The sequence below is a fragment of the Hypanus sabinus genome, chromosome 17, assembly GCF_030144855.1.
Source record: "Hypanus sabinus isolate sHypSab1 chromosome 17, sHypSab1.hap1, whole genome shotgun sequence".
In the NCBI taxonomy this organism is placed as follows: domain Eukaryota; kingdom Metazoa; phylum Chordata; class Chondrichthyes; order Myliobatiformes; family Dasyatidae; genus Hypanus; species Hypanus sabinus.
The window spans coordinates 6,623,470-6,644,763 of record NC_082722.1 but is presented as its reverse complement, the minus strand read 5'-3'; the positions used below and the strand labels follow the sequence as shown (position 1 = coordinate 6,644,763).

General features: G+C 42.9%; 1 protein-coding gene across 2 annotated transcripts in view; it reads right to left on the bottom strand.

Annotated features, from left to right (window-relative positions):
* The window catches only part of LOC132406671 (L-fucose kinase), a 359,123-nt gene that overhangs the window by 64,854 nt on the left and 272,975 nt on the right, over positions 1 to 21,294 (bottom strand). For both annotated transcript variants that reach the window (XR_009516220.1, XM_059992500.1), the window contains exons 7-11: positions 20,119 to 20,216; positions 15,351 to 15,431; positions 13,341 to 13,460; positions 8,228 to 8,411; positions 6,944 to 7,071 (exon numbers count right to left, since the gene is read on the bottom strand). Coding sequence is in view for 1 of the 2 variants with exons in the window: in XM_059992500.1 (XP_059848483.1) it covers positions 6,944 to 7,071; positions 8,228 to 8,411; positions 13,341 to 13,460; positions 15,351 to 15,431; positions 20,119 to 20,216 (611 nt within the window). In the remaining variant the exon portion in view is untranslated. The remainder of the gene's footprint in view (positions 1 to 6,943; positions 7,072 to 8,227; positions 8,412 to 13,340; positions 13,461 to 15,350; positions 15,432 to 20,118; positions 20,217 to 21,294) is intronic.

The window sequence follows — 21,294 nt, the reverse complement described above, 5'->3', positions numbered from 1 at the left end:
ACATCCACTGCATCTCCCTTGTCTAGCCTACTTGTAATTTCCTCAAAAAATTGCACTAGGATTGTCAGGCAGGATTTTCCTTTAAGGAAACCATGCTGAGTTCTGCCTATCTTGTCATATGCCTCCAGGTACTCCGTAACCTCATCCTTGACAATCGACTCCAACAATTTTCCAACCACCAATGTCAAGCTAACGGGTCTATAATTTCCTCTTTGCTTCCTTGCCCCCTTCTTAAATAGCAGAGTGACATCTGCAATCTTCCAGTCATCCGGAACCAGGCCAGAATCTATTGACTTTTGAAAGATCATTGCTAATGCCTCTGCAATCTCCACTGCTACTTCCTTCAGAACACGAGGGTGCATTCCACCTGGTCCAGGAGATTTATCTACCCTTAGACTATTCAGCTTCCTGAGTACTTTCTCTGTCGTAATTGTGACTGCGCACACTTCTCTTCCCTGACACCCTTGAGTATCCGGTATATTGCTGATGTCTTCCTCAGTGAAGACTGATGCAAAATACTTGTTCAGTTCCTCCGCCATCTCTTTATTTCCCATTACAATTTCTCCAGCATAATTTTCTATCAGTCCTATATCTACTCTCACCTGTCTTTTACTCTTTTTTTGGTCATTTCTTTTTTTATGTAAGTTCATCATCAAACAAACATTTTCATAAGATGTATTTCAGACATTGTACATATAATCATATATATCACAAATCTCCACAAAGTATTTATTTGAGGTATACACTCATAGAAAAGAGTGGAAAGAAAAAACAAGCAAAAGGTAAGAACTATGTACAAGTAGGGAGTAATCTTTTTTTTACAACAGATTCATTGATTTGTGAGAATAAAATCAGGCCTGTGAGGCATTATGTAGTTAAACCATTTTTCCCAGTATGAATCAAATTGTTCCAGTTTATGATTAACAGATGCTGTTATCTTCTCCATTTTGTAAATGTCCATTGTAATTTCCATCCATGCATTTAAAGTTGGGCTCTCCTGTGATAACCATTTCCTGGTAACCATTTTTACCAGCTACCAAGAGTATATTCATTAAATATTTATCTCTTTTCAACCATCATCCAAAATATATGGTCTTACTCTCTAAGGGTATTTCACATTTAAAGATGTCTTGTAGGGCATTGTGTATCCCCCTCCAATAGTTTTTGATAACAGGGCAGTCCCAAAAAATATGATAATGATTTGCATTTTGATTTCCACAATTTCTCCAGCAAATAGGGAGGTTACTATCATAATGGGATTTCTGAGAGGGTGTAATAAAATATCTTATCAAGTTTTTCCATCCAAACTCCCTCCATTTCTGTGAACTGGTACACTTCCATTGATACCTCCATATTGTTGTCCATTCTTCCTCAGATATAATTATCCCTCCTTCCTTCTCCCATTTTGTTTTAATGTATGAAGTCGAATGTGTTTTAAGATCTGACAACCCCTTATACATGCTTGAAATGATTCTACTACCATTACCTGAATTATATGCTTTTCTAAATAGCTCTATCAAGCATGTATTTGCCTTGGTTACATTTTTAAACGTCTTATTAACATATTGTCGCATCTGTAAATACTGATAAAAATCTTGTTTTTCTAAGAAGTGTTTCTCTTTAAGCATTTCAAAACTGACCAGTGTTCCTTCTTTCATTATGTAGCAAAGAACTGTTATTCCTTTAGCTGTCCAGTCCTTAAATCTAGCATCCAATTTATTTGGTGTAAAATCCGAGTCATATGCACACCATTTAAAAATTGTAATATCTCCCTCTAGGTTATATTCTTTTATAGTAGTTTTCCATATTTTAAGAGTCAATTTCACCCATGGGTTATCAATAGTATTTATGTACCTTTGCAGGTCGTTATCAGTCAAAATTGCTTGTATGGGGATGGGAAGTACCCACTCCTCAATGTTTTTCCATTGAGCGTCATACGATGGGTTGCACCAACATATCACAGTTCTCAACTGTGCTGCAGAATAATAATCTCTAAGAGAAGGTAGGCCCCATCCCCCCCTTTTCCTTTGCTAATTGCAAAGTTTTGAGACAAATCCTAGGCCTTTTACCCTGCCAAATATACCTTGATAGCATCTTGTTCCATTCATTGAATTGATTTTGATTAATCTCTATTGGTAGGGTCTGAAAGAGATATAACAGTCTGGGCAGTATATTCATTTTAATAGACTCAATCCTTGAACTGAGACTGAAAAAAAGGAATCAGGTTCCATCTTCCCACATCTTCCTTAATGCTTTTTATATAAAGGCTGATAATTACATTCTGATAATTTTGCCAAATCTTTTGGCATAATGATGCCGAAATATTTGAAAGACTCTGTGCGCCATGCCCAGGGATATCTACTTTCAATTTCTCTTGGTGTGCTATAGTTATATGAAAGTAATTGGGTTTTATCTAGGTTGATCTTGTATCCTGAAAATTGACCATATTGTTCAAAGGATTGCATCAATTTAGGTAAAGAGTATGTTGGTTGCCCTAGTTAGATCAAAATGTCATCCACATAACAAGCCAATTTATGCTTTGTCCTTTTAATAGTAATTCCCCTGATATCTTCATTTTGTCTGAAGATATCATTTTTTCATTTTTTTCATTTTCATGTATTGAGCTAATGGTTCCAGATATAATGCAAAGAGTAGAGGTGACCATGCACAACCCTGTCTCATGCCCCTTTCTAGGGTAAGACTATTTGATAAATATCCATTGATTTTAATCCTAGCAGTAGGGTTGTCAGTATAGTTTTAGTAATTGTGTCTTGGAAACCAAATCTATGTAAAACTCTGTAAAGAAAATTCCAATTAACCGAATCAAATGCCTTTTCAGCGTCCACACTTATCACTATTCCTTCAATTTTATTTTTTTGTATATGATCCATAATGTGTCCTTCGTATATTGTCTTGTGTCTGGCGTTGTCGTATAAAACCTGTCTGATCATTACGTATCAGTATGGGTAGAAACTCCTCTAATCGTTTGGCCATGATGGAGGTAAATAATCTATAATCTACATTAAGAACGGATATTGGTCTAAATGACCCACATTCCATTTTATCCTTGCCTTCTTTCGGTATAGCTGAGATTATCGCTTCCTTCCAACTGGGTGGCATTTGTGCCTTTTTTAGAGCCCAGTTCAGTGTGGGGAGTAAAACAGGAATTAACTCATTTTTAAATTCTTTGTACCACTCTGCCGTATACCCATCTGATCCTGGTGACTTGCTTAATTTAAGCCTACTAATTGCAGCTTTTAATTAAACTTCAGTTATGTCAGCAGTCATCGTTCTATTTTGTTCTTCACTTAAAGTGGGTAACTCTAGAGAATTCAAGGTGTCAATTTGGGTTATGCTTCCCCCTGGAACTTTGGAATATAGAGTTTTGTAAAACACTTCAAAAGCTTCTTGAATTTCACTTAGTTTTTTTTTAATCATTTTTGTTCTTGGATCCCTAATTCTATGAATTGTATTTTCTGCTATTTTTTTTTCAGTTTCCACGCCAGTATTTTCATAGACTTTGATCCACTTTCATAATGTCTCTGTCTCAGAAACATTAAATTTTTCCTGATTTCTTGCGTAGCCAAACTATTAATGTCATTCCTAATTCTTTTAATTTCCCCTAATGTATCCTGTGCCAAATTCAATTTGTGATTTTTCTCTAGTTCCTTCAGCCTATTTTGTAATTCCTCTAATGTTTTATTCCGTATTTTTTTCTTATATGAAGATATCACTATAATTTTCCCTCTTAAAACAGGCTTCAGAGTATCCCATAAAATGGGAGGTGAAACCTCTCCATTATCATTAAATTCTAAGTAGAGACCAATTTCTTTTTAAATTTGTTCCTTAAAGTACAAATCATTGAGTAGACTTGAATTTGTCTTTTACTCTTTATATACTTGAAAAAGCTTTTAGTATCCTCTTTGATATTATTTGCTAGCTTCCTTTCATAGTTCATCTTTTCCCTCTTAATGACCTTCTTAGTTTCCTTTTGTAAAGCTTTTAAAAACTTCCCAATCCTCTGACTTCCCACTAATTTTTGCTTCTTTGTATGCCCTCTGCTTTGCTTTTACTTTGGCTTTGACTTCTCTTGTCAGCCACGGTTACATCCTTTTTCCATTCGAAAATTTCTTCTTCTTTGGAATATATCTGTCTTGCACCTTCCTCGCTTTTCGCATAAACTCCAGCCACTGCTGCTCTGCCGTCCTTCCCACTAGTGTCCCTTTCCAGTCAACCTTGGCCAGTTCCTCTCTCATGCCACTGTAATTTCCTTTACTCCACTGAAATACCGACACATCAGATTTCGGCTTCTCTTTCTCAAATTTCACTGTGAACTTGATCGTGTTGTGATCACTGCCTCCTAAGGGTTCCTTCACTTCTATCTCTCTAATCACCTCTGGTTCATTACACAATACCCAATCCAGTACAGCCGATCCCCTAGTGGGCTCAACAACAAGCTGTTCTAAAAAGCCATCTTGGAGACATTCTACAAATTCTCTCTCTTGCAATCCAGTGCCGGCCTGATTTTCCCAATCCACTCGCGTGTTAAAATCCCCACAATTATCATAACACTGCCCTTCTGGCAAGCCTTTTCTATTTCCTGTTGTAATTTGTAGTCCACATCACTGCAGCTGTTTGGAGGCCTGTAGATAACTGCCATCAGGGTCCTTTTACCCTTATAATGTCTTAGCTCAACCCATAAAGATTCTGCACCATCCGATCCTATGTCACCTCTTTCTAATGATTTAACATAATTTCTTACCAATAAAGCCACGCCACCCCCTCTACCTACCTGCCTATCCTTACGATACATCGTGTATCCTTGGACGTTCAGCTCCCAGAGACATGCATCCTTTAGCTACGTCTCAGTGATGGCCACAATATCATACCTGCCAATCTGTAACTGTACAACAAAATCATCCACCTTATTCCTTATGCTGTGTGCATTTAAGTATAACACCTTAAGTCCAGTATTTGGTACTTTTTGCATTGATTGCCCTGCAACTCATCCCAGTGGCTGCAGATTTGCTCCATCACCTGCCTGTCCTTCCTGACATCCTTACTGCTCACTACCTTAGATCTATTTCTGTTTTCCCTCTCCTCCACTCCATCATTCCGGTTCCCATCCCCCTGCCAAATTAGTTTAAACCCTCCCTAACAGCTCTAGTAAACCTTTCCTCCAGGATATTGGTCTCCCTAGGATTCAAGTGTAACCCGTCCTTTTTATACAGGTCACACCTGCCCCAAAAGAGGTCCCAATGATCCAGAAATTTGAATCCCTGCCCCTGATCCAATCCCTCAGCCACACATTTATCTCCTCCTCATTCCATTCCTACTCTCAATGTCGCATGGCACAGGCAGTAATCCCGACATGACTACCTGTGTGGTCCTTCCTCTCAACTCCCTTCCTAACTCCCTATATTCTCCTTTCAGGACTTCCCTTTTCCTACCTATGTCATTGGTACCTATATGTACCACAGCCTCTGGCTCCTCACCCTCCCACTTCAGGATATCTTGGACGCAATCAGAAACATCTTGGACCCTGGCACCAGGGAGGCAAACTACCATCCGGGTCTCCCGATCGTGTCCACAGAGTCGCCTATCTGACCCCCCAACTATCTAGTCCCCTATTACTACTGCCTTCCTCTTCCTTTCCCTACCCTTCTGAGCTACAGGGCCGGACTCTGTGCCAGAGGCACGGCCACTGTTGCTTCCCCCAGCTAGGCTGTCCCTCCCAACAGTACTCAAACAGGAGTACTTATTGTCAAGGGGTACAGCCACAGGAGTACTCTCTAGTACCTGACTCTTCCCCTTCCCTCTCCTGACTGTGACCCACTTGTCTGTCTCCCATGGCCCCAGTGTGACCACCTGCCTGTAACTCCTCTCTATCAACTCCTCACTCTCCCTGACCAGACGAAGGTCATCGAGCTGCAGCTCCAGTTCCCTAATACGGTCCCTTAGGAGTTGCAGCTCGGCGCACCTGGCACAGAGGTGGACGTCCGGGAGGCTAGGAGACTCCAGGACCTCCCACATCCGACACCGAGAACAACAAGCTGCCCTCACACTCATACTTCCCCCCTTTCCTCAAATAGCAGGAAAAATTGAAATAAGAAAATATGTTTGGTTAAACTTCAAGGAATACAGAACTTATCCGTCCAGCATCTCTTCTCTTCCCAGTAATTAGCCTGGTGAACCTTCTTTGGACTGCCTCCAATGTTACATATCAGGCTGTAGGGAATGACTTAAATTTGAGTAATAACATGATGAGGAATTTGAGTAATTATATAAAACTACATGTCAACAGGAGGTCTCAGCAAACATAGTCATAAATGGGAAATGCTACCTGAAAATGTTGTTTGTGTTGGATCAACTGAATTTTAACTAAAACCAAAAGATTTTTATTTCTAAGGATCACAACACAGATAAATATAGTTAAGTTATAGATTAAACCAGGACTAGTTAACTGAAGAAAAACCTGCAGATGTTGAAAATCTAAAATAAAGCATAAAGTGTTGGAAATACTCAGCAGGTTGGGCCACGCATGTGGAGAGAGAAACAGCTTTACTGTTTCAGGTCGAGGATCCTTTATCAGAACCGGGAAGGAGAGAAGAGAATCTCCCTGTATGAGGTTCCCTTAATGAGCTTCTTCTATCTCCCTTCCAGTTCCAGCAAAGTGTGTTGGAACTAAAACTTTGACTTTGTTTCCCTCTTCACAGATGTTGTCTGACCTGCTGAGTGTTTCCAGATTTTCTTTTTTTTCATTTTAGGTTTAATTGACTGATACAGCATGAAATATTGTCTGGCCTGAGGTTTAGACACACGTTCCCTCACTGAGTGATCAGGGGAGGTGGCACTGCGTTATGGACCTGGACTACTTACTGCAATAGCAGCATGTAAAGGAGAGGGAGTGATATGGGAAAAGAGGCAGCAATGGGTAACGTACCATCAGCTTAGAGAACACGATGTTACGCTTCACGAAGCAGTCAGACATGCTCCCTCTCTGAGTCAGGTTTTGTATATGATCATCAGGCGACAGGCTCATGTAGTCATAACCACCATCGGTCACAAGGACTGCAAAGTACAACAGACATCATCACCATTGCAAGTCTTGCGTTACCGCCAATCACAACGTCACAGATTGAAGTCTCACTTCAGAAATTGTAACCCAGAATGTGTCAATGGAGAACTAAGGAAAGGCGGAATGGTCACAGATGATATCTGTCAAGGAAATATTACATTCATACCTTGTGTGCCCTTACAAGCTAGAAATGAAAGCATAGTGGGCCATTTTATTATATAGTCTTGGCCAAAGATCCTCTCTCAGCAAACACTGAGGTTGAAAAGATGGCCGTGCATTAACTGCCCACAAAATTCCCTTCAACAGTAGGGCCTTTGGCCCATCGGCTGTGTGTCAACAATCAAGCACCTATTTATGCTCATCCTATATTCCCAACTTTCCTGCCCCCACACCTGAATTTACTGTCAGTAGGGACAATTTACAGTGGGCAACCCGCACATTTTTGTGGTGCAGGAAGAAGGTAGAACAGCCAGGAGAAATCCAGGCAGTCACAGGAAAGAGCAAACTCCACAGGTACAATACTTGAGATCAGGACAGTGTCGCCGTGAAGCAGATTCACTGTCCAAAACAGTAGAGTTATTCCACATGAACCTCATCAGCAGTAAGCAGATGCTGTGAGATTGTGAAAGCAAATATAAATACAGTGGCTGGAAATTCCCACAGCAGGTCGATGTCTCAGGTAAGCGTGTACCCTCTGAGGCAGCACTCAGCAATGTGGGCAGAACAGACACAATTGCCACTGACCATTCTTGAATACTTGGAAATAAGTGGGGAGAAGATTTTGTTACAGTGGCAGTAATTACATGTAAATGCTGAACATTTTAAAAATATGAAAATAAACTTTATTCATAATATAAAATTACAAGGATAAACTGCGCCATGCCTTTTCATTCTTACATTCAGATCAATGCATTTAGTAGTGTTCTTTTACATTCTTGAAACCAATAAAACTCTTGCCACTCATGTGGCTCCCTGGGGTAGCATGCTACTACGATAATTAAGGGGCTTCTTCAGCAGCAGAAGGAGCCTGTACTGTGGTCATCGCCCCACCAACCTTCAGTCCATCCTGCAGCCTGGAATGAGCCAGCTGGCAGCATTCCTCTCCGGACAGCTCAGTGTGGAGCTCTGAAATGCGTGAATCCCACTCACCTGCAGTGACGGGAACCCCTCTGAGCTCCTGCCAAAGCACAGCCCGGGCACTGCTCATGGTCGCCCCATCCGTGCTGGGGGGAGTGATCTCACTGCTCTGCAGGGTTCTTCTCGCTCCGTCCACAAAGACATCCCTGCCAACTCGGCGTGCCATGCAGAGCAGGATGTCGAAGAAGATGGACAGCTGCGGGGGGCAACGGAATATGTTATGCGTGGGACAGGCACAGTTCAAGAACCAAGTTTATTTACATATCACAGGTACGTAGAAACATACTGTGCCAACCCGAGTGCCCTAACTGGGTGGCGATGGAGCTGAGCTCCACTAAAGAATTATCTATCTCTGCACTTCTTGGCTCTGCACTCCCTAGTAGTCTGCCCAGATCAATAGCTAATCCTCTTGTTAGACACACTTTGCGTATATGGGCTCAGATCAGGAAATGCTATGGTTTCCAGGGGTTTTCCGTTTCCAGCCCTGTTGCTCATAATCACCTTTTTTTACCTACTTTTTTTTACATACTATTCAGCATTCCAGGTTTGGTATAGGAAGGGCATTAGACATTTTGAAGATCTTTTCATTGATAATCGCTTCGCTTCTTTTCAGCAGCTCTCTGTTAAGTTCAATCTGCCCAATGCTCATTTTTTCAGATATCTCCAAATCTGACACTTTACTGCTCCTTTAATTCCTAACTTCCCTGAAATGCCTGCGAAAAATGCTATGGACCTATTTCTTTCCATGAATCCACTAGGTAAAGGCTTAATATCAATCATCCGAGATAAACTAGCAGCCTTACGACGGGCCCCCATGGATAAAATCAAAATGGCCTGGGAGCAGGATTTAAATATCTCCTTATCTGAGGAGAGCTGGGATTCAGTTCTCAAATCGGTTAACTCAACCTCTCTTTGTGCTCGCCACTGCCTTTTACAGTTTAAGATTGTTCATAGAGCCCATATGTCTAAATCTAAACTATCTCGATTCTACCCTAGCATTAGTCCGCTCTGTGATAAATGCAAGAGGGGCGTGGCCTCTCTCATCCATATGTACTGGTTCTGTCCCAGCTTGGAGAAATTCTGGAAAGATGTTTTCACTATGTTATCGTGTATTCTGAATCAGCACCTAGAACCAAACCCCTTAATTGCTCTGTTCGGTTTTTGGGGCAAGACAGATTTATGTCTGGGTCAGACCAAATGCTGAATATTATCCTTTGCCTCTCTCCTGGCTAGACGCTTGATCCTCCTCAGATGGAGAGATGTTGCCCCGCCCACTCATGCTCAATGGCTTATCGACGTCATGGCTTGTTTGGACCTCGAAAAAATTCATTATTCAGTTCTCAATTCGGATCTAAAGTTCCATAAGGTCTGGGGACCTTTTATCGAGTACTTTCATAACCTTCCTCTTGACTAGGGTTTTTTTTTCTTTTCAGTCCCTTGCTTTCAGCTCCTTTTTTTTCTGGTAGAAGGCATTATTATCCTCTGTTGCTGAGTGTATTCACAGTCTGGGAGTTTGGCTGTCCTGACTTATACTCTCTATATTGTGTTGTGGTTGGTCTGGAGTTGCTGTTGTTTTTTCTTGTGTTGTGGGGCTTGGGGAGGACACTAAGCTTACTTGTCTTTAATTCAGGTGCTTTTTTTTTGCTTAATTCTCTTCCTTTGTAGTATATTGTTATTGTATGCTTAATTTTGCACTGTTTTAATGTTCCTCATTGGGATTTGGGGTTTTTAATTTGTAAAATGTTTTGAAAACTAATAATAAAAAAAAAGCATACAGTGAAATGTGTCATATGTGTAAACAGCCAACACACCCGACGATGTGCTGAGAGCAGCCCGCAAGTGGCCCCCACACATCCCGGCGCCAACATAACATACCCACAACTCTCAGCAGAACAACACAGAACACAACAAAACAAAACAGGTGACTTAACAGCAACAGCAAAATAAAACCCGTTCTTCCCCCCTTCCCATGAACAGTCAGAGTCCTCCAACCCCAGGACAAGCCACCTTCACACTCCAGCAGTCTCCGACTTGTAGACATGGGGCCTTCGACTTCCCCAGTGGACTCCCGGACTGGGGCCTCTGGCCATTGGCCTCATCCTCTATTTTTATTTCAGATTCAGATTATTGTCATTTAGAAACCACAAATGCAATGCAGTTAAAAAATGAGACAACGTTCCTCCAGAATGATATCACAAAAGCATATGACAAAACAGACTACACCAGAAAATCCAAGTAACGTTTGGCAATCCCCAATCCAGAGTCCGGAGAGGCTGCTGCCTATTAATATCGCGCTACCGTCTAGCGCGTTCCCCGGAAAGGAGCTCCAAATCCACCAGACAAACAAGACCAAAATCTAAAGCTGCACGACCTGTACAAAACCACATAGTTACAAAACCACATAGTTACAACATATAGTTACAATAGTGCAAACAATAGCATAATTGATAAAAAACAGATTATGGGCACAGTAAAAATAGTCCAAAGATGTTAAAGGACTATAAGTTCAAAAGAAATCACCACACAGTTTCCACAAGTCCCCAGGGTCCCGACAGACTCGCCATCCCACACCGGCGGCAGAAGGGAATACCCTCGCTATGGACTTCCACGGTGCCGCCCGACTCAGCCTCGCAGACGCAGCACACAATGAAAGCTCCGTCGAACCCAGCCTTGCAGACGCAGCACACACCGAAAGCGACCTGACCGCAGCGGACTCCAAGTCTGTCGAACCTCCAAGCCGATGACCATCCCCTCTGGCACAGCTTCTCCGAGCACCATCTCCTGCCGAGTGTATTAAGACGGCCCTGCCAATGGCCATTGGCAATGCGACCCTGAGGACTGGGGGGGGGCCTGTTCTTCCCAGCAGAGTCCCGGACCTCACAGCAGCAGCAGCAATGAAGAAGGTCTTCCTGGAGATTTCCAGATGTTCCGCCGTGCTCCCACGTCCGTTTTATTTATTTATTGAGATACACTGTGGAACAGACCCTTTTGGCCCTTTGAGCCAGACTGCCCAGCAACCCACTGATTTAACCCTAGCTTAATTTCAAGATAATTTACAACCTACTAACTGGTACGTCTTTGGAATGTGGGAGGAAACCAGCGCACCTGGTGGAAACCATGCACACACGGGAAGGAACATACGAATGTGCTTACAGAGGACACCGGAATTGAACTCTGAACTCTGACGTCTCAAGCACTAATAGCAATGCATTAACTGCTACACTACCGTGGCTCCCAGATGTCCAGTTGACCTTTGGCTTCAACCTTTGGTATCCATTCTATTAATAGTTGACCAGGGAACACTAAACGTGTAACTCCATTTTCACTATTCACGTACCTAGGTTATCATCGTTGCTCCTGGTACTCCCAACTCTGGGAGCCGCTGACTCCCAGGAGGACCACCAGCTGACCTGCCAGCTGGACATCTGACCGCAGATGTCCCCATCACTGGGTGGAAGCCTGACCTCTAATTCCTCTATATCCCTGTCTTTAACCCCTAACCTAACCTCTTACTCCTCCGTCTATCCCTACAGATTTAAAAGACAAAGCAACTCACACTACATTGGCTCTCTAAGTGTGGCCACTACTTCTTCTGAAGGCATAGACCCACGGGATCTCAGCCAGCTCTGTCATGGGTACAAACCTCCCCCCCATCAAGGGCAAAAGGTGAAGCCTCAAGATGATGGCATCTATCATTAAAGACTCTCAGCATCCGAGACACGTCCTCTTCTCATCACCACTTCCACACAATGTTTTAGAAACAGCCTCTTCCCGCCCACCATCAGATCTATGAACACGACCTTGCTGTTCATCTTCTGCATTATTTTATTGTAATTTACAGGATATTAATTATTTTATATCTTGCACTTTACTGCTGCTACAAAACAATAAAATCACAACATATAATTATTTATTTAAAGAGAAGGCCCCTTCAGGCCAACCAGTTTCACACCAATTTACGCTCTAGCCTAACCCTGGGACAATTTACAATGACCAGTTCATCTAGTAGCTGGTGTGTCTTTAGCACGTGGGAGGAAACCGAAAGGAAACCCATGGTGTTCACGGGGAGGGAGTACAAATCCCTTACAGACGTCACTGGAATTGAACTTAGAACTCCAGCGCCCCAAGCCATGGCCCCCTCCATCAGTGATCCTGACTCTGCCCACTGACCCTCACCTCCCGGTATCTTTCCCTTCTCCCACCCTTTTCATCTGACACACAGCTCCCCTCTCCACCTCATTCCCTTCATTTCATGCTCCACCATCCATCAAGATCAGATCCCATCTTCTTCAACTCCCGGTCATTTCTCCCAATCACTTCCCAGCTTCTTCGCTCACCTGCCTACAACCTCATCTGGTTCTCCATCACCATTCCATTCCTGAGCCACCCCTTCCCCCCACCTTTTCATACCAACTACTTCTGCTTTAACTTTCCAGTCCTGATGAAGGGACTGGACTTGATATATTGACTGTCCATTTTCCTTGAATAGATGCTGCCTGACCTGCTGAATTTCCCGAGTTTTTTGTGTGCACTGTAGTTGTGACATTGGATCTGGCAGCCTTTGTTTCCTGACACAACTGTGATGCTAAGTGATCCAAACAATTGGTCTAAGAGATTTCAATGTAAGAGGCATTGATAGCCAACACCTTTTATCCAAGGTAGAAATGGCTATCGCAAAAGGGGATGATTTTAGGGTGAGTGGAGGAAAGTATAGGGGGGGATGTAAGAGGTAGGTTTTTTACAGAGAGAACGGTGGGTGCATTGAACATACTGCCAAGGCTGGTGGTAGAAGCATTTGGGTACATTAAGGACATAATATGGACATTTACGAGACTCTAACAGGAATCCCGAGTCCTGATGAAGTGTCTTGGCCTGAAATGACTGTTTACTCTTTTTCATAGATACTGCCTGGCCTGCTGAGTTCCTCCAGAATTTTGTGTGTGGATTTCCAGCATCTGCAGATTTTCTTGTGTTTTTGAAGAACCTATTAACCTCTGCTTTAAATATAACCAAAGACTTGGCCTCCACAGCCATCTGTGGCAATGAATTCCACAGATTCACCACCCATTGGCTAAAGAAATTCCTCCTTATCTCCGTTGCAAAGGGACTATTCCACGTACAATACCTGAACAGGAGGAGCCCCTGAGTCCAGACCCATGTAGGTGCAACCGTCCAGCGGAGGAATGACATGCATAGCCAGGAGCTTCTCTGCGGTCTTCGATGAGAAGAACACAATACCTGATACCTGGGGAGCAGGAGACAGTAAACAAAGAAGATGAGACTTTTCTGTTCAGAGTGTCACTGATTATGGACTGGAGAAATAACTACTGACTTCCTGTTGGCTTCACTTACTCTCCTTTCTCATTAACTTTTTGGCACTAAGCTACTGTACGGATGTTTTCCGATCTGGATTTCGACAACACCATGGCACTCAGGCTGTTCTGGTCAAGAACAGTCATTGAAGTGACATCCGCTCAAACTATGATGAGGATCAAATTTTAGTTTTGATTTTACTAGATCTTAGTGCTGCTTTTGACACAGTTGACCATGGCATATTACTGGACAGACCATAAAACTGGGTGGGACTCTGCGGTACAGTTGAAATAGTATTTACAGGACAGGGTCTATTTAGTACATATTGGTAACTGCATATCTGACCCAACAAAAATGACATATGGAGAGCCTGGTGCCTCTTCTGGTTAAGCTCCTTCTAGCTTGCATCATGGTAGACAACAAAATACCTTACCATAATAATGCGGATGACACTCAGATTTATATAGCAGTGTCATCGAGTGATCGTGGTCCCAAATAATCACTAAAAAACTGTACTGAACAAATCACTGATTGAATGAGCCAAAATCTCCTCTAGTTAAGCAAAGAGAAAACTGAAATAATTCATTTTGGTGCCAAATAAGGACAATTAAAGGTCAGTGCTCACTTAGAATCCCTGTCTTTACAGACCACAAACCAAGGCAGAAACCTTGGTGTTGTGATGGACCCCGACTTAAATTTTAATTGCCAATTAAAATTGTAATTAAGACAATTACAAAGTTAGCCTACTACCATCATAACATATAGCAAGATTCTCAGCAAGATCTAGAAAAACTCGTCCATGCATTTATTTTTAGTCAGTTTGACTACTGTAATGGCGTTTTCAGTCTCTGTAGCAACCCGTCACAGCTGAAGCTCACTCAGAACGCTGCTGCCAGAGTCCTCACAGAGACCAAGACAGTAGAACACATCACTCCGGTTCTCAGATCACTACACTGGCTTCCTGTCCGCCAGAGGACTGGGTTTAAAATATTACTACTGGTTTATAATGGTCGAGGGCCAAACTACACCCCTGATCTCCTGCTGCACGATGAACCTTCCCGAGCTCTCGGGTCACCTGAGGCTGGTCTGTTTACCGTCCCCAGGGTCAAAACGAAACATGGTGAAGCAGCTTTTAGTTACTACGCTCCACATATCTGGAATAACCTTCCAGAGAATCTGAAGTTTGCCCCAACTTTAGACTCTTTTAAAACAAGCCTTGAAACTTTACTTTTTGCTGTAGCTTTTAATTAGAATCTCCTGCACTGTTAGTTTTATTTCTTTATTTTTATGTGTGATTTTATTCTCTTTATATTGGCTTATGGTTTTTAGTAACATTGTCAATAAATTTTCATCTTGTAAATAGCATTAGTTAAAATTAATTTACAACCTTTATTTAAATTAAATCTAGCGAGTCCCCCTTTAGAAAAATTAAAGCCCATTTTGGTTTCAGCCAATTATTTAACAGAAATTTGTTACAATTGCCTTACGAGTTTTTAAGATTTATGAAAGGAAAAGAAAGGGATTAATTTCAAGAAAGGTAAACTAAGCTTAACTGCCTTCTTTTTCAAGAAAGGTTAGCTAAACATTTATTCTCTACTCAAAGGAGCATTGACAATTATTTTTGGATTATTATATAGACAATTTACTGATCACGCTTATGTACTGGGAGCAGTAGATTTAATAATTTTTACTCAGGGGTTCCCTGAGACCTGAAAATTATTTCAAGGGTTTGTCCAGGGCAAAGGAGTTGAAAAAAGCTGGTTTAGACTATCACTAGAGGAAACAGAGGTGACCAAAAGCTTCAGGAACTCCTTCTTCATACCAGAGGAACTCTCCCGTCTAGGAGTGCAGATTCCTTTAACTTCTCTTCTGTCCCTTTGTAGATGATGTCACAGACGTAACCCTAGAAAGAGAAGTGTAATCCATCATTACACATCCCACCATGTGAACTACCAGCCCTTACTTTCGGATACCTAAAGAGATTGGGCGAATCCATTGCTTACACTTCCAAAATGGGGTCCCCTAACCTGACTTAGATCAGGGATCAACAAGGCTCAAGGATCAAAGATCAACTTTATTCGCTATACTGTACACATTCACATGTGTTGGTCAAGCTGTAACATGCAACAAAAAAGAATATTCAACATTCAATATTCAATATTTAAAGAATAAAGTAGAAAGTATTATATAAAAGAAAAAGTTAAGTTTTGTTATGGAATAAAATGAGCATAAATACATAAATACCAGCATGTATTTACAATGTAAACAGCATTATAAAAAGTTTAAGGTGTTTACAGTGCAGTACAGTGTAGTATTCAAATATGATGGCAGAATATAGTATTAATAGTAAGACCCTTGGCAGTGTGGAGGATCAGAGGGATCTTGGGGTCCGAGTCCATAGGACACTCAAAGCAGCTGTGCAGGTTGAGGCTGTGGTTAAGAAGGCATACGGTGCATTGATCTTCATCAATCGTGGGACTGAGTTTAGGAGCCGAGAGGTAATGTTGCAGCTATATAGGACCCTGGTCAGACCCCACTTGGAGTACTGTGCTCAGTTCTGGTTGCCTCACTACAGGAAGGATGTGGAAACCATAGAAAGGGTGCAGAGGAGATTTACAAGGATGTTGCCTAGATTGGGGAGCAGGCCTTATGAAAACAGGTTGAGTGAACTCGGCCTTTTCTCCTTGGAGTGACGGAGGATGAGAGGTGGCCTGATAGAGGTATATAAGATGATGAGAGGCATTGATCGTGTGGATAGTCAGAGGCTTTTCCCCAGGGCTGAAATGACTAGCTTGAGGGGTACAGTTTTAAGGTGCTTGGAAGTAGGTACAGAGGGCATGTCAGGGGTAAGTTTTTTACTCACAAAGTGGTGAGTTTGTGGAATGGGCTGGCATCAACGGTGGTGGAGGCGGATATAATAGGGTCTTTTAAAAGACTCCTGGAGCACAGAAAAATAGAGGGCTATGGGTAACCCTCGGTAATTTCTAAAGGTAAAGACATTTTTAGTGCAGCTTTGTGGGCCGAAGGACCTGTATTGTGCTGTAGGTTTTCTATGTTCTTTGTTTCTACATGTCCTACATGGAGTTATCGAAGTGTGGCAGATTTAGAAACCTGGCTCAAACTGGGGCAGGAATGGAAAGACATACCTCTGGCTGTGGAAATGCAAGTGACTGGCACAGGAAAGAAGGGTTATCCCACCAAGCAGGTGTGGCAATGAGTGAAAGTTCAAAGGTTGGAAAGCAAAGGTATAAACATAGATATCATGGTATAAACATCCACTTCTGAAAGCTGGTACCATTCAACAACAGTGCAACTTGTACATTACTGTAACTGTGCTACCAGTTGCTATATATATATAAATACATTAATGCACATGTTTGACTACCTCAGGATCCTCAATTTGTGAAATCCAATAAACCAAAAGAAATATATCCCCCTATAAAACAAGAACAACCTAGCCAATGATACACTATGGATTAATAAAATATAGAGCCACAGGTAAAATGGAAACAAAATATGGAGGCACTGGCAAGACAGAAATCATACTCTGTGAATGGGCTCATACTATGCCTTGAACTCCAGACCACCTTCTTTTCTTCTGCGCCCTGCTCTCTCAACAGTTCATGTTAATCAAAGTGCAGGGGTGGAAGTTGAATACCCTTCAGGACTTGCTGGGGGGTGGGTGGGGGTTCCTGCCCTTGGTTCAGACTCCCAATACCCATTGATATATACAACAGCAGAGGCAACTGAGAGAGCTGGCGTCAGCAGGGGCAGGAGAATGTTTGGTGGTGGATGGAGAAAAGCAAAAGAGAACAGAGAGAGAGAATTGGGAGTGGCAGGACAGATGGATTGGACCTGAGAACTTTAATTGACATCAGTATGCTCTACACACTCTTCACACATGACTGCACCCCCACCTACGCCTCCAACTCCATAATTAAATTTGCAGACGATACCACAGTGGTTGGACAATTCTTGGATGAAGATGAAACAGCCTACAGACTCGAGGTGGATCATCTGACACAGTGGTGTAAGGACAATGACGTGGTCCTTAACACTTCTAAAACAAAAGAGATGATCACTGACTTCAGGAGATCAAAGGACAGAGAACACCCTCCCCATATACATGGAGAGATAGTGGGAAGTGTGGAAAACCTGAAGTTCCTTGGAGTTATGTTGTCAAAACAGCTGACATGGACCCCCAACACCTCGCTGACATGGACCACCGACACCTCGCTGACGTGGATCACCGACACCTCGCTGACGTGGACCACCAACACCTCGCTGACGTGGACCACCAACACCTCGCTGACGTGGACCACCAACGCCTCGCTGACATGGACCACCAACACCTCGCTGACATGGACCACCGACACCTCGCTGACATGGACCACCAACACCTCGCTGACGTGGACCACCAACACCTCGCTGACGTGGACCACCGACACCTCGCTGACGTGGACCACCGACACCTCGCTGACATGGACCACCGACACCTCGCTGACATGGACCACCGACACCTCGCTGACATGGACCACCGACACCTCGCTGACATGGACCGCCTACACCTCGCTGACGTGGACCCCCGACACCTCGCTGACGTGGACCCCCTACACCTCGCTGACGTGGACCACCAACACCTCGCTGACGTGGACCACCGACACCTCGCTGACGTGGACCACCAACACCTCGCTGACGTGGACCACCGACACCCCGCTGACATGGACCACCAACACCTCGCTGACATGGACCACCGACACCTCGCTGACATGGACCACCAACACCTCGCTGACATGGACCCCCAACACCTCGCTGACGTGGACCACCGACACCTCGCTGACATGGACCACCAACACCTCGCTGACGTGGACCACCAACACCTCACTGACATGGACCACCAACACCTCGCTGACATGGACCACCAACACCTCGCTGACCTGGACCACCAACACCTCGCTGCTTGTAAAAAACGCACAACAAAAACTCCTCTTTCTCAGAAAGCTGAAACGGGACAAACTCCCACAAAAGCTGTTGCTTAACTTCTACAGAAGCACAATTGAAACCATCCTGACCAACAGTGCCACTGTGTGGTGTGCCAGCTGTACAGCCGCTGAGCGACAAGACCTGCATCGCGTGGTGAAGGCGGCCCAGCGAATTGTCAGGATGGAGCTCCCAGGACTGGACATCATCTATCCCAGCAGACTCAGGAGGAAAGCAATCAGCATAACCAGAGACACCACACACCCCGGCCACTCCCTGTTTGACCCACTGCCGTCCAGCAAGAGGTTCAGGACACTAAAAGCCAGAACAAATCGACTGAGGAACAGCTTCTACCCTAATGCTGTGGCCTCCATCACACCACTCCCACAGAACAATGACTGAAACTGTGAGCACACACAAGGACTCAAATACTCACACCGACGGCACTTTGTGCATTACTGTGATATTCTGGTGCTGCTGCAACTTATTTTCTGCTACTTATCTATTTAATACTGTTTCTCTATTACTGTCTTGTTTTTATCTGTCTTTATTTAATTGCCTGAGAGGAAGCCAAACAGAGTTTCATTGTATCTATGTATAATGACAATAAAGATCATTCATTCATTCATTAAAGTCTCAGTTAACTACTCATAACTACATCAGCCTCCAAGAAAGAGATCAAATGGTCAAAGGATGCTGAGAAGATTCTCCCTTTCAAAGTGTGCCTAAAAGCCATTGAATTCATTGGGAAAATGAAGCATGATTACCACTTCTGCTGTTAGATTTTACCATATAGGAAGTGGATTCCTTGGCTGTGTAAGTCTAGGGAAGACAACCTCTGGCCCCGCCAAACCCGCGAGATTGCGGCGTGCTCGATCCCACCCCAAACCCCGGTTTCTGTGGATGCTGTGTCATTTGCTACCCTGTTACAAATTAATGCCATGAAATAACAGATAGTACACTGCCTACGATTAAAGGAATTATATTTATGACTCTTAACTGAAGGGTTAGTAAAGAATAACAGAAAGAAAAGGTCCCATTCTAATTAAACAGTCTAATGTGCCCAAGTCAGAGCTCATCTTGAACTTCTCTGTCACTCACGTGTTGGGCCCTCGGTCAACGTGAAAGCACACACCAGTTTCTGAATGTTGCTTGCAATCCATCTCGAGCAAACCGGTCTCCCACCGTATGCTACGCCCGGTTCTCCCCAGCGTCTTCTCTCTTCATCTCCTCTCGAACAAAAGCTCCAAGTCCAACCTTGGTGTCCCTCACCAGAGAAACCTCCCCTTAATCCCACCATCCTAATAGGATGGCACACAATTCTCCAATCTCTATCTTCAACAGTAACCCAACAGAAGCTGAAAACATGCAGCTCGCACAGAACAGCACAAAGTGAAAAACATACAGCAAAACAGTAAAAATATCAACCAGGGTGTTACAAAGTAATTGCATTGCAACTCCTGCCATGGCTGCTGGGCATTCAATTGTATCTCTAATTTCACACAGAATTGCCCTTTGCTTTCACAATGGCCTTTCTTATAGAAAGTATCTCTTCCAATTTTTCCCATTTTAGCAATGTTGTCTGATTCATGAGTGCTGAGAGTACTTACCTCCTGGTCAATGAGGTAGACACCATGATTCCTGGCATAACTGACAGTCCCAGGTACAGATATCACTCTAACACCACTGAACCCGTCCCAACAAATATCTGGAAAAAGAATCACAATACTTGTAGATGATCAATGAAACGTATCTACGGACAAGCAATCATGATCAAATCCAATACATCTCATCTACTGAAGTTATGACATACAATCAGGGTATGGCACCATCAAACCATCCTGCAACATAATATCCATAGACCTGCCAAGTGGTGAGTTGGATTAGTTTGGGCAATAGGTGGACCAATTTCCTGCCTTTGTTATGAAAAGGCAGGAAAGAGGGGTGAAGGGGGTTCCTTTCGAACAAAATACAAACTGCTGGAAGAACACAGTGGCTTGGGGATCTGAGTTCTTCCAACAGTTTATTTTTTTTTGCTCCAGATTCTGGCATCTGGAGTTACTTGTGTCTATCAAGAGAATACTTCGGTGTGTCGCATAGGATCATAAAGTGTTGAAGGAGGCCATTCAGTCCATCTCAGTTTAAGTTCATCTATCTTCTCTCTTTAAGGAGAATTACCTATTACATTACCCTGATAACTAAATCTTGCCGTCACTGATAACTATAGAATAAGTACCTTTCAGCACCCTCTTCTAGTCCATGAAATTCTTTTTAAATTGGAATTGGATGCTATATTCCAGTTCTATCTTGAGAAAGACATAGTTTTTGTAATTGACAAGGTATAAATACATCATTGATCACAGGCATTTTGCTTTCAAAGTTCAGTCCAATTCAAGTTAATGTGAATATTAACATACAGTGGGTGGGAAACAGGCTGATCAATCCCATCCAGTCTATTGTTCAAAGTTCAAATAAATTTGTCAGCTGACTTGAATGAGAATCTTAATATTAATACTGTAGTATTAATATCTTAGCATTCTGTGCTTGGAGTAAATGTCAGTCAGTGGATTGAATGTTGATAGTGAATAGATTTGAGGCCACATTACCTCATAGTAGAAATGGAAAAGTAGGATTTTGATAGATGGAGGGACAGGGAGAAATGGTGCAGAGGAGGAGCTGTGTCCGGCATTGTGAGCCATGATCACAGACTAGGCTTGAAGGGCCTATTGTGTTCATGTTTGTGGGAAGACAATGAAGGTGAATAGTCATGAGTAGGATGCTGTTCA